Source organism: Aspergillus ambiguus (assembly GCF_047715705.1).
Source record: "Aspergillus ambiguus strain CBS 117.58 unplaced genomic scaffold BDV59scaffold_1, whole genome shotgun sequence".
NCBI lineage: Eukaryota > Fungi > Ascomycota > Eurotiomycetes > Eurotiales > Aspergillaceae > Aspergillus > Aspergillus ambiguus.
Window position 1 is genome coordinate 707866 of NW_027395514.1, and position 13106 is coordinate 720971.

The 13106-nt window shown below is 49.4% G+C and overlaps 6 protein-coding genes across 6 annotated transcripts; 2 read left to right on the plus strand and 4 right to left on the minus strand.

Annotated features, from left to right (window-relative positions):
- Positions 1 to 1142: 1142 nt before the first annotated feature.
- BDV59DRAFT_197263 (aromatic alcohol reductase) lies at positions 1143 to 2188 on the minus strand (the record flags this gene model as incomplete). The annotated part of the gene is made up of 3 exons (XM_073692877.1): positions 1143 to 1604; positions 1690 to 2106; positions 2156 to 2188. 3 exons carry the CDS (start codon positions 2186 to 2188, stop codon positions 1143 to 1145), a joined length of 912 nt encoding a protein of 303 aa, XP_073553100.1.
- A 194-nt stretch (positions 2189 to 2382) lies between these two features.
- On the minus strand, positions 2383 to 2914 carry BDV59DRAFT_166682 (uncharacterized protein). The gene is made up of 3 exons (XM_073687753.1): positions 2799 to 2914; positions 2660 to 2734; positions 2383 to 2599 (listed from the first exon to the last, which is right to left on the minus strand). The coding sequence occupies exons 2-3, from the start codon at positions 2727 to 2729 to the stop codon at positions 2466 to 2468; spliced, it is 204 nt and encodes a 67-aa protein (XP_073553101.1). The 5' UTR covers positions 2730 to 2734; positions 2799 to 2914; the 3' UTR covers positions 2383 to 2465.
- Positions 2915 to 4580: 1666 nt separating this feature from the next.
- On the plus strand, positions 4581 to 6053 carry BDV59DRAFT_206836 (FAD-dependent oxidoreductase; the record flags this gene model as incomplete). The annotated part of the gene is made up of 1 exon (XM_073694864.1): positions 4581 to 6053. The coding sequence occupies one exon, from the start codon at positions 4581 to 4583 to the stop codon at positions 6051 to 6053; it is 1473 nt and encodes a 490-aa protein (XP_073553102.1).
- A 289-nt stretch (positions 6054 to 6342) lies between these two features.
- On the minus strand, positions 6343 to 8112 carry BDV59DRAFT_206839 (uncharacterized protein). Its single transcript, XM_073694865.1, has one exon. The coding sequence runs from the start codon at positions 8038 to 8040 to the stop codon at positions 6403 to 6405; it is 1638 nt and encodes a 545-aa protein (XP_073553103.1). The 5' UTR covers positions 8041 to 8112; the 3' UTR covers positions 6343 to 6402.
- A 1484-nt stretch (positions 8113 to 9596) lies between these two features.
- Positions 9597 to 10293, minus strand: BDV59DRAFT_166685 (uncharacterized protein). Its single transcript, XM_073687754.1, has one exon. The coding sequence runs from the start codon at positions 10185 to 10187 to the stop codon at positions 9651 to 9653; it is 537 nt and encodes a 178-aa protein (XP_073553104.1). The 5' UTR covers positions 10188 to 10293; the 3' UTR covers positions 9597 to 9650.
- A 1760-nt stretch (positions 10294 to 12053) lies between these two features.
- Positions 12054 to 12956, plus strand: BDV59DRAFT_197266 (oxygenase MpaB family protein; the record flags this gene model as incomplete). Its single annotated transcript, XM_073692878.1, has 1 exon — positions 12054 to 12956. One exon carries the CDS (start codon positions 12054 to 12056, stop codon positions 12954 to 12956), a length of 903 nt encoding a protein of 300 aa, XP_073553105.1.
- Between the last annotated feature and the right edge of the window lie 150 nt (positions 12957 to 13106).

Below are 13106 nucleotides of genomic sequence, written 5' to 3' on the forward strand. Positions count from 1 at the left end.
CTGGTGACCAAGAGGATCATTCAATCACAAATTATATACTGGGGTATAGAGATAGCCTCAACACGAGCGACCCCGGCCCACTACCACAACACGCTCACCTGCCGACACCCCACGGAAAGGCGTTGGAGTTAGCACATACGACCTTACTTCGTGCATGCGTCAGTAACGCTAGTGCTCTTGGGATCAGTGTGGAGGAATTTTTCAGCCTCAATTGCATGTCTCTATGCTCGCCATTTTATCGCCCAAACACCACCATGTCGGATGATCCTCGTGCTCTCGTCATCTCGATCACTCACCCTACCATTCCACCACAGCTGCAGCCAACGCTCGCCCAGATCCTATTCCCACATCACCCACTGCTAGATCTCATTCCCCTTCCGGCCATAAGGACACGAGCAATCATACTGGCTTCCACCGCGCCAAACCTGCTTGATCCGGTGGAACTCAAGAGAGACATCGTGGTTGAGGGAGGGATTTTTTGTAATGGTGGGCAACCATGGGATAAGGCAAGCTGGATGGTTACCGCATGGTTTTCCAGAAAGTGGCGATTGTTACTTGGAGGGTGATGATATATCGTTTCCCGGAATTTCAGAACAGTGGTTAATGACCAGAAGATGCCGACATGTACTACAGGAAAATTCTCTAGAGATGCTTCCTTATTCATCGAATCGTATGTTTGAGGAAGATATACGAGTCAAGAGCAGAGTACGGGTATTTTCTCAGGCACGCCGGATACCTATTGGTGATCTGCCTTGATAACACTAGTAAAATGTGTTATCGACGCACCGGACGCATCGGCCCATTCTCATTTTGAGCTCATAGAAAATCAACATACAGTACAGCACTCATCCCAGCCTAATTGCGAACCATTCCCTCGATTTCAGGTGTGCGAGATCCAGACCGAACAAAATAGAACGACACAGATGGGAGCGGCTCATAATGTAGAGGTGCTGGTCGCCCTACGGCCTCTTATTCACCACGACTGCGTACTTATATTCAATAAATAGAGAATACATGTAAACGATCGCTCATAGCGGACAGTGCTTATAGGATAGCAATATATGATAGCTGTGTCGTACACATAAAATTGGGAGCAACCGGTGGATAATGCTTAATAGCAAGTCCGAACACGTTACGCCTCCTCATATTTCTGCCTTCAACGCTTTCTGAACAACATCTCGTGGGCTCTCTTCTATAATCCCCAGTAAATTGGCATCCGAGGCTTCCCTCGATGGGGAGACCACACAACGAGCCTTGCCTGGCTCAAACAATTGAGCAACAACCAATGCCAGAACCCAGCCTGCAATCCCCTCCTTGTATTTCCGCTGTCCGCTGTCTATGAGACTTTGTACATCCGATTGCTGGGTTTCCCATCGCTTCCCCGTCGCGGATTCAAACGCATCCAATAATTCTCTTTGGCAGGTCTTGATACTCCGAACTCTAACAAATCGATTTGTTGTCTCCTCTGGATGCTGCATAACACCAACAACAGCTTGGCCTATACCCTGAAGGGTGGTCCCCGTGAATTGTTCAGTACCTGCATCATACAAAACGGCGGAGCAGCGAGCAATATCGAATCCCATCAAGGGAAATCGTTTCATGGCCTAATAATTAATGAATCACTGATATATCGAGCCAGAAAGATGACAAGGAGGGGGGGGAGAGGGGGAGATAGTAGCTACTGCTTACCCAGTCAATCGGGTTTCCCGACGTAATTCCCGTCCATGTAAAGTTCTTGTTATTCGTGGCAGTTTTCTTTGCATGGTCCCATCCCGCACAACGATGGGCATGAATCTCGCTGAACTCGGGCATGCCGCGGAAATCGGGACCCCATCCGAAATCATTTACAATAAAGCGGCCCACTCCGGCTGCCTCAGCAGCATCGATCATAGCTATCTGAGCCCCGATCCCGCGGGGCCCTACCACGCAGACGGCTGCATCTTGGCCTCTGAGAGCCGCGGTAAGACCGTCCACAGTGTATGATGTCCTGACCACGGGGATACCAGGTGGGAATGTGGAGGTTGACTCCGTTCTGGTGATGATTGTTACTCTGAACCCGGCATGTTGAAGAGAGGCGGTGATGGGGGCACCGAAGTTACCCGATGCCTACTTCAATGTTAACGATTGTGTTTGGCGTGCGTGTTACCTTACCCACACCGAAAACAGCGACTTTCTTGATTTGACTCATATTTGTCGTCTGGTTAATACATGACAATTTCCCAACTCAAAAGTCGAGTCTGGTTAGGGAGCTCGATGATAAGTTACGGGGTCAAAGTAAAAACGCTTTGATTTTAGAAACCCCAGAGCCGCTAAAATCTCACGCTGACTCACATCAGCACTAATTATCGATAGTGTAGTAATGTTTTGGTGCCAATAATCCTACTTGAAGATTGAATGGCCATGTTGAAACAAACGACGAACATCTTGGCAGCTTGAAGTCTACTACATCAACTAGGCTAAGCATTCTAAGCACAGTAGAAATTGACATAGCAAAATGGTTTTCCATCGTCATCGGTATCACAGTCGTCGACCATCGGAAAGAAGTCATTATTGGGACAATCGTCCTTGCAACTCTTGTAGCTCCCGCAAGGACTGCCATCTATTGAAGCCCAGTTAGCGGCCTCTAGTCTATTTTTATTGGCGGGAAATCACCGCTCACATGGATCATCGGCCCGGACCAGAGCAAAGGCAGAAATGCCGACAAGGGCGGCAATATAGCGGAATTGCATTGTAGCTGTAATGTGAGCAATGTTAGTCCACAAACCCATGAGGGTGTATGTACGGCAGCCAGCACGCACCTTGTAAGAGAAACAGCTCAAATTTGCAAATGATAGTTCACATAGCACACTCTTTGTCGGACTGGAAGTCCATTTTATATGCCATGGGGTCATAATGGTGATGAAACCGGCACGGGTTACTGTTACACAAGGATTAGTTGGGAGCATTCCAGTTCCTTAGAACGGCGAGTCTCATCCCACAACAATTGGATAACAATTCCTTGCGTCTGTTCTCATTTCAGATGGCTTACAGCCATGCTAACTCACATTCCGCGACCCGCGCCAGAAAGTCCAAACTGCAACGGCTGGTGAATGCATATTCTTTTCCGACCTAACGCCGTTTGAGAATACATTGCATGCGGCGTTAACTCCATCGATAATGCGCCATTGAGTTGTATCATAGCTTGAGTTATGTCTAGACATACACAGTAAAGACCTAATCCAGTCAGGTCCTCGTCTAAAGGAAGTTCACAAATACGGATATTGGCCTCAGTTATGGCAAAGGCTTTCTGCGCACAATGGACCAAAGGACATCCATACTGGTAATTTTAAATGTAAGCTAATAGCCAAACTCTCTGCAGGAAAACCACTGGGGCTCAAATATGTTTTTTGGCGAACTGAGAATTCATATTATCAGCTAACTGCATATCAAGTGTACCCCAGATTATGTCGCCGCCACTTTAGACGAGGATTCTAGGACATTGAAACCGCTTTTGGGTCTACCTCCTTTACACTCTATTTATACCTGTATAAATTGACTCTTGAACAGTGCGTAAGTGCCGACTCCCCGTGCACTTCCCCTCATTTGCTCATCTACTAGACATAGGAATCTTGGGATGATTTGCTTGATGGCTGTCTTGTTCCTTTCTTCGGATTCAGTGAGCCACGCGCGACTAGGATAGGAGTCCCTGGGATTAAACAAATTGCTTGAAAATACCGGACTTCCATGAGAGGTCAGCTTTCTTTATATGTTGTTCTTTTCCAGGAGCAAGGTAGACCCCGTATGATGCCAAAAGGTATGGAAAAATTATGGCCATACGCAGCAAGGGCTGGAAACTTATTACGACCGCTGTCGTCGAGTTCATTTCGAGACTACTTATAGTATGATTTCGTTTGCTTTGGAACGCATACTATGTACAAAATATGATGCATTAGAGAGAACAAAGTGTCACTGTCTTCAATTAGGTACACGAAACCCCGCGCTACCAATAGAGGATTGTGGACCCAATTGCCAGACAAGGTGCTAAGGAGACGAAGATTGCCCGCAATGATAATGCCGAAGATGGCAATATTTTCATCCTAAATTCTTCGCTGGCCATCGGACATTAAATCCCGTTAGCAAATTTCCCCGCATTTTAGCAACTCATGAAATAGCATGTGCAAAGAGATCCATGATACTAGCCGAGGGTGTGGACATTAAAGATCAGCGGGATCGTCAAATACTGTTAGCATGACACTGCTGTCAAATTAACGGTCCTCATGGGGCGAATACTTACCTCTTTCGATGGGGTTCTCCATGATTTAGGAATCCTTTACTTCTCCGCCTTGCTCAAAGTAGAAATGAAAGAGCTTAGCATTGCATAGATTACACAGATGATCAAGATAAACAGGGGGTATGCCTTAAGGGGCAGTTGTTCGGCTATTCGCCCTACTCCATACATAGCGAACAATGGTTCTCTCTCCCTGATGCAGGGGCTCCTGGGTGTATATAACAAAGACATATCTTCCTTGGCAACCGGGTAAGCGCCGTGAGCGAAGATTTGGGTTTATCTCGTCGTTCAAAGGGATACTCCATTGGTCGCTATGCTGCCCTCGCTGTCTTCCACCGTGATTGTCTCGCTCACTCTCCTGGCGCATGCCGGAGTTGTATCGGGGGTCTCGACACTGCAAGAATGCCTCGAGCCTGCTGTCAGCAAGGTGGCCTTTGAAGGAGATCCCCTGTACCAAGCTACCGCGGTGAAGCGGTATAATCTCGATATCGACGTTTCCCCGGCAGCGGTAACTTACCCCGAATCTGCAGAGCAAGTCGCCTCCGTCGTCCGCTGTGCTTCGAAAAACGGATACCACGTTCAGGCAGTCAGTGGAGGACATAGCTATGGAAACTATGGATTTGGTGGAGTCAGCGGTGCAGTTGTGGTCAACCTGGAGAACCTCCAGCAGTTCCACATGAACACCACGACATGGGAAGCCACAATCGGGTCAGGAACACTCCTCGGTGATGTTACCAAGCGTCTCTCGGATGCAGGTGGTCGCGCCATGTCGCACGGTACCTGTCCGCAGGTAGGAAGCGGTGGTCACTTTACCATCGGTGGCCTGGGACCAACCTCACGCCAATTCGGCGCAGCGCTAGATCACATCGTCGAGGTGGAAGCCGTGCTTGCAAACTCCAGCATTGTGCGCGCATCAGAGACCGAGAATCCTGACGTGTTCTTCGCCGTCAAGGGCGCAGCATCGGGCTTCGCAATTGTGACGGAGTTCAAAGTGCGCACTGAACCGGAGCCGGGAGAGGCTGTCAAGTACTCGTACTCTTTTGACTTCAGCGATACAGCATCCCGAGCGGATCTGTTCAAGAAATGGCAGGCATATGTTACGCGACCCGGGCTGACACGTAAGCTGGCGTCCACTTTGACGTTGCTGGAAAGAGGAATTATGATCACAGGTACATTCTTCGGATCGGAGGAGGAGTATGAGAAGTTGCGGATCGCGGAGGAGTTCCCTGGTTCGAATAACAGCAGCTCAATTGTCTTCAAAGACTGGCTTGGTCTCGTCGCCAGCTGGGGTGAAGATGTGGCGCTCGAATTTGGAGGCGGCATCCCCGCCCATTTTTACTCCAAGTCGAGGTCATTCACAACTGAAAGTCTGCTGTCGGATACTGAGATTGAAGCCATGTTCGAATACATCGACAATGTCGATAAGGGCACGTTGCTCTGGTTTGCTATTTTTGACTTCCAGGGCGGTGCCACCAACGACGTTCCGTCTGGGGCAACCTCTTATGCCCACCGTGACTCGCTTATTTGGCTGCAGTCTTATGCCATCAACTTGTTTGGTGAAATATCTGGCACAACTGTGGACTTCCTGGATCACCTCAATGTGGTGACACTCGCAAAGAATGCAACGAGCATCCCTTATGCGGCATACCCTGGCTACGTCGACCCGCGTCTAAACAACGGACCAGAAGCATACTGGGGTGACAACCTCCCACGACTGCAGCGGATCAAGGCGGAAATTGATCCGAATGATGTGTTCCGCAACCCTCAGAGTGTACAGACAGAGTGAAGTGGGTTTGTGAATAGAGATCTGTATATATAGCTCTCTGGACGATCTGTTTAGAGTGTTGATAGGATATGGCTCTATGGGTTAATGGATGTATTTCCTTCGATGTCGAAAAGACACCCGCTGCATGTAACTCACCAGCAAGTGTTCTACAAGGACGACTAAATTGCACATGTTACCGATCCATTAATAATTAAATTCGTAAACGCATAGAAAAGCATATTCCGGACACTTGTCTCATAGATACATCATTAGAGGCATATACGTGTCTTGCTAAGCTCCAACACCGAAACCCGGACCTAAATCCACCAAATCCCATCCAGAAAGCATATGATTATGAGTCATTTTGCATTTACAGAGACTTCAGCAAGCTGTCCAAAATTGGCAGAGCTGCAGTCACATCATCAATAAGAATGGAGGTCTCATTGACGAACTTGGGGGTGAGGAGGTCAGCGGCGTTGGTCAGGAGACCAGTAACCTCAGAGATGGTGGCGGGTTTCAGCAGGGGCTTAAGCTCAGGTACAAGAGGAACAACGTCGCCGAGCAGATCCTTCAGGGAGCTGACGAGGTCAGGAGTCAACAACTCGCCGGCGGAGCTAACAAGGCTGGACGTCTCATTGACGAATTTGGCAGTGAGAAGCTTCTCGGCATTGGTCAACAGGCTGGTAAGACCGTGGATAGTCTCAGCCGTGAGGAGAGGCTTCAGCTCAGGCAAGAGAGGAACGACGTCGCCAAGGATCTGCTTAAGGGCGCTGGCGACGGACGGGGTAAGAAGGCCGTCAGCGTTGTTGATGAGACCAGAAGTCTTCTTGACAAAGTCAGGGGTGAGGAGACTGTTGGCGTTGGACACAAGACCTTCGATGGTCTTGACATTGTCACCGCCGAGCAGCTCACTGGCGTCGCTCACAAGAGGACCAGCGTTCTCGAGGAGGCTGTTAATCTCCTTAACCGACTCAGGAGTCAGGAGAGAGTTGGCGTTGTTGATAAGGTTGTTGGTCTTGTGCGTGAACTGGGCGGTGAGGAGACCAGCAGCGTTGTCGATCAGACCCTCGACCTTCTCGTTGAACTGCTTGGTGAGCAGATCGTTGGCGTTGTCGATGAGAGTATCGACCTTCTTGGTGAACTGCTCGGTAAGGAGACCGGCAGCGCTGTCAATTAGGCCGTCCACCTTCTTGTTGAACTCGGCAGTGAGGAGGTTGTTGGCGTTGTCGATCAAGGTGTCAACCTTCTTTCCAAATTCAGGCGTCAGAAGCTCAGTGGCAACATCGATAAGGCCTTCGACCTTCTTGTTAAATTGAGGGGTCAAGAGGCTGTTAGCGTTGCCAACCAAAACTCTAAGTTGGTTATCGACCGGGGGGGCCAGGCCAGTGGAAAGATACTTGAAAGTGTCGGTCACGGTACTGAGGAAGCCAGGGTCAAGGAGGCCCTCAAGACCATCACCGAACTCCTGGAAGGGCTTCGTAATGTCGTCAAGGATGCTGCCCCCGTCGTCGCTGGAAGACGAAGAAGACGAGGACGAAGATCCAGAGGAGGCAGGAGTGGAGGAGGGAGCAGCAGCAGAGGCAGCAGAGGGCACGGCGCTGCTAGGGGCGGAGGCAGCGCCACCCTTAGCACTCTCAGAAGGCGAGAGAACCGATGAAATTGCACCCAGGGCGTCGGCACCCGTAGGGGCCGAAGCAGCAGCGGTTGTAGCAGCGGTGGTAGCGGCCGACTCTGCGACAGGCGTCTCCTGGGATGAGCCTGCTTCAGACTCAACGGCGGGAGCCTGGGCAGCAGGAGAACTGGTAGCGGCAGCTTCAGGGGTCTGCTGCTTCACGGACTGAGTGGGAGTCGCTGTCTCCCCCTGCATCCCGGAGAAGAGGTTCGCCAATGGATCATCATTGTTGTTCTCGAGCTGGTTGGAAACACCGTCTCCAGAGGGAGCGGGAGAGGCTTCGGCCACGCGAGACGCGACCAGAAGCGCAGTAGTGGCAACAGAGAGGAAACGCATCTTGACCGTGGCCCCAGGAGCTGTTTGGGAATTATTTTCTCGATTCAACAGCAGCAACAGCAACAGCAATCACAGCAGATCGGTATCCTCGAAAGCTGTCTTGGGACTGAGGGCTGGACAACCGAGAAAAAAAAAACTCAGCGGAGGGTCCAGACAGAGCGGGACCGTTCTTTATGTGAATGCACTGATGGAGATCGTCCTTTTAGTGACAACACTAATAGCTTCTCCTATTGCTCATCTCAATTAATCACCCCGTGGGGGCTATCCTCGAGACCGAGGTGGAGTACTAACGGCCATGTGATTAGATAGTTTCTGAACGGGTCCTCGTCTAGAGGCTCTGGTCTCACTCTTCTGGGATTTTTCGGGATGGTGGGTAGAAGCTCCAGAGACCTACAAAAGCACAGAGCGCATCATCCCAGCCGATCCAGGCCAAACAAGAGTCCGTATAGCGTATGGAGCCTCATGCTACCAGCAGCTTCACATGCCACCATATTTATACTCCCTAATTATTCGTACACCAGAAAACGCCAACACGCGGGGAGTAGGCAGGACACAGTGCCCTTGACTGGACGTATCCATGACTAAAGTGAGAATCTTGGGAGTTGATTTGGCAAAGGCGGGGATACTCCACATCGGAGCGACAATCGCAATTCCACAAGGGGGCCCGGTTCCGAAGTTACAACCAAGATCGGCAGTTCATTGGGCCCGCCGGTGAAAGTGAACCACTCTCCGGTAGCAATTCAGCCCCGACGCCGAGATGTGGATGGGCAGAGAAACCAGAATTCCAAGTGACCGGGGACGAGATCGCCGTTACTTTTGCTATATATGGGTCTCTTCCCGAGTCGATCATCGGGACCAGGCAAGCTAGCGATAGCTTAGTGTGAGGAGGCACTCCATCTTTCGTGTTGGGTCCATGGCATACGGCACGCCTCACCACTAACAAGTGGGTTTCGTTCAATTCGAATTTGGCGCATTCCGATAAGCAAAGAGCAAACAGACGGTGGACTGGTGGGGAGGCAGAGACGGCCAAGCTGCGGAATACGACTCCGTACGGGTGCCCCATGGGGAATTTACCTTCTGGGTCGGGGAAGCGACTTGGAAGGCGAAACTCTGGAGTGGACATTCACAAGTGGAACACGATTGTGCCTAGGTTGAGGTCATGTTCCTGAGCACATTTGGCTATTAATATATTCCATGACGTATGCGTAGGAACAAGGATCCAGGGGTCCCTTCTCCCCGAAGCACATGCATCGCTGGTTCAGGTGTAGCCGACCCTACTGCGTAAAGAAATGCGATCTTGCATTGGTCCCATCGGCCGAAGAATCTTGCTCATCGGACCCAATACGCATCTATACAGAACACGCTTCCTATGGTCTCCTCGTTGTAGTCCCGATAATGGAGATAGAATATCCCGACGGTGGCAATTTCTTCTCCAGCAAATAGGGCTGGCTCATCACCTGATCGTGTTTGTCGTGATTACATAACCCGATCTGCCAACCAGTAGTTAGTTACCTACTACTTGTAGTTATCATCCACAGTGACAGCGACAGCGACATGGACACCATGATTCCTCGCATGCTCATAAGGTTTTGTCCCTCAGCTGTCCGATGTTACATCTGTCTGAATTCATGACCCATCGGAAATTTTAGGTGGGGCCATTCATCATGGCTGGTCTCTGGATATCCACTCCATATTAATTCTGTCTGCCCCCCGCACCCATGCCTACCCGACCTGACCGTCTCGGCAGCATTGAGTCGAAGACGGGATATCTTACATGAAAGCCAGGCCCTCGCCACACTATTCGCTATGACGCATAATCGGCGGTTTCCGGATTGGCAATACGGACAGCTTGTGATTCTCTTTACCATTCCTGCAAGGCTTGCCGAGACAGATGCGGGGAAGAAAACCATGGTGTTATCACTGTAACACCACGAGAAGAGAATGCGAATCCCAGGAGCTGTTATCACAGGCAGATGTAACCGTACGTCGTTCCATATTCGACCGCTTTGTCTCATCTCCTCAGGCCCATCATGACCAACATGCTTTTGAATACAACCCCTACCGCGCAGCTCCGGTCCTGCCCAATTTATAGATCTCATGTTTGGCACCGAACTATGCAATGAACATGTCACCCTACCCAGCCTCATTCTTTCATTGATGACTACGCTCTTATACCATTGCCTTATCCTACTCCCGTGTTGCGGGCATCATTTTAGGTGTGCCCATTCTGTTTAGAGTCTGCAAGGAACCACTATGCGGGCAACGTTAGATCCTAGCGTCAGCCTAATCAGCTGCTTCGCTCTCATTACCATAGAATTTCCACTGGTAATATTACCGCTGCAGTTACGCTTTAGCCATATGAACAACGGGTGGGTAACACTAATTGACACGGGGTCTATGTAGATGGCTTTCTTTTTGTCACCAATTATGTCTTTGCACAGATGGATGATGTCAACCCACAAGCCGAGAATGGCCCTGTGTGAGGCGTTCTTCGCGTTGGGTGAGGCAAAAAGTGTCTCTATATCCTAATCGCGGGGTAAGGACTGCTCGAAAACTAAGCGAGAGATCAATGGAATAATTCAAAGGCTTCCCATGCACTCTTAGTGCAGAAAACGGACGCTGAAAAAGGCTCGTTCCGCTTGGAATTAAATGCCAGAGATGATAGGTCTCACTCCCCAACCCTCGCCAAGACCCTATGATGCTTTCCTTTGCATGCTGTATGGCGTTAGCATGCTACTATTATAGATTCTCCGGGATATAGGCTCCCATCGTTCGTTAAAGCAATTAATTTTCCTTGACAAGTTTTCTGAGCGCACGGTGGTTACATGTGCCTTCCGATATTACATGTTGGCGTGCTTGTTCCTTTGGAGAATTGCTACTACAGGAGGGTCTTTTTTTTTAGGGGTATTTGCATATCGTCACTGTCCCCCCAACCTGCTGCACTTTGCTGTAGTATAAAAAATGAGTGGCAGACACATGTAGCGTAGACACGCGTCTTGGGTGAAGTAGAATCTTGTCAGCCCAGAACCAAATGGGGGTGTCGCAGTGGTTGATGGAAATGCTGCCAACCTGCCTGGACTTGATGCATTATTGTAGACCTACTAGCCCTTCCATTTGTCTAGTGTGGAGCCCTCAAGTCTAGGTATAATATGGATTGAATAATAGCATATTTCGCGTAGATAATGTAGGATACCAAGGTCCATTTATTACCGTGATATCTCAGGACATGTACATTGCACGAGTAATCGAGAACCCCAGTAGCCCCAACACATGTTTCCATATCTATGTATCAGAATATTATCCGAAGGAGCTACCATGAATTATTTATTTAGTCACTCAAGCCTTCGATCTCTTCTGAGCTGTCTCTAGCTTGTTATTGTATCTCCTATTAGGCGACTACGCTTTACATGACACTGACACTTTTTACCGGAACCAAGTCCCACAGTTGTAAGTTCTTCTAGTAAGAACGAACCATCATGAACTCAGTATAGGCCATGAATGTCTGTTCCATCAATAACAAGGGGATAATGGCTACCCCAGAAATTGGTCATGGTGGGATGACAATGTTTGTGGAGGATACAGCAGCAGTGATCGACACCTTCCCCGCTTGAACTAAATGTGTTGATTGGTCATGGGTTGAGTCAACAGACTGATGGTACCGAGGCCGATCACCACTAAAAAATTGTCTTCATGTGGTTCCGATTGCTTGCTATGCTCGGTTTCTGGGACAGACACAAGTCACTGGACAGTTTAGTACTCTTCACATCCATAATATCAAATACACAATAATAACTTTAATAAACCATTTCCTTTGTGACCAATCGTCGGAACAATTCAACAACATCTAATGCCCTTTATGTCTGTAGATGGATGGATAACAACACCGAGGGATTCCGTCCTCGGTCCGCACAATATTACCACCACCTTAAAACTCCATGAATATAACAGCGCAGACGGCCCCAGACTACTGATAGAAAACAGTAAAACTACATCGAAAAGTACTCTACGCAAACATGGCAACGGGAGTCTTGTCGCCGGCCACATCCTCCGGAGAAGTCTTGAAGGCCCGTAAACCGGAGCGGAAAGCTTTCGAGAACACACACATTTTCGACACCATCGCCGAACCCAAAGAGCTAAAATCCATAGTGGAAAATGATATATATCTCCTAGGGGGACAATACGCCATCCTATGCCAATTCCTGAAGCCCGCTCTAGCCAAAGGCAGTTACAACCATTCTGACTTTGCATCCCGCATCGAGCAGCGCCTCCGAAACACTTCACGATTCATCAACGCTGCTATATTTGGTACTGAGGAGGAGAAGAAGGCCATATTCTCAGTTATTCACCGATACCACGCGCGGGTGAAGGGAGCCGACTACGATGCGAACGATCCCGAGCTGCACCGATGGACGGCAGCAACGCTCTTCGTCTCCGTGGTTGTAGTCCATGAGGCATTTTTCGGGAAGATGGCCTCGAGCAAGATGGAAGCCCTATACAAAGAGTCCGCAGTGTTCGGGACGTCTCTGCGTATGCCCCCGGAGATGTGGCCCGCCACGCTGGACAAATTCTGGGCATACTGGAATCATAACCTTGACACGCTACCAGTCACCGACGAGGCACGGAAGCTGTGCCAGGATCTGTTGTATCCCAAAAACTTGCCCTTATGGATGACGATGATTTCGCCTCTCGCCCGACTTGTCACAGTGAACTGGTTGCCGGAGCGGCTAGCTAGGGACTACGGGATGAAACCGTCAATTATGAGTCGCGCACTGTATTATAATTTCGTCTTAACGACGCGTATTGTGTATCCTTTGCTTCCGGTTGGTGTGAAACAGCAGCAGCATCGAATGTATCTAAAGGACCTGAAGAAAGCCGTTGATAGGGTGAAGGAGACAGGGCATTGGGTAGGGTTTTAATATTGGGCGTACAGTGAGCCGTAATTAGGGACACCTTATTAGATTTGCTTGTCGCTTTGTAATACATGGGGCCTTGATTATAGAATCTGAAGGAGGGGCATACAGGTTGCTTTTAGAGCTATCTTCGCAATTTCTGCTCCTTAGCATAGG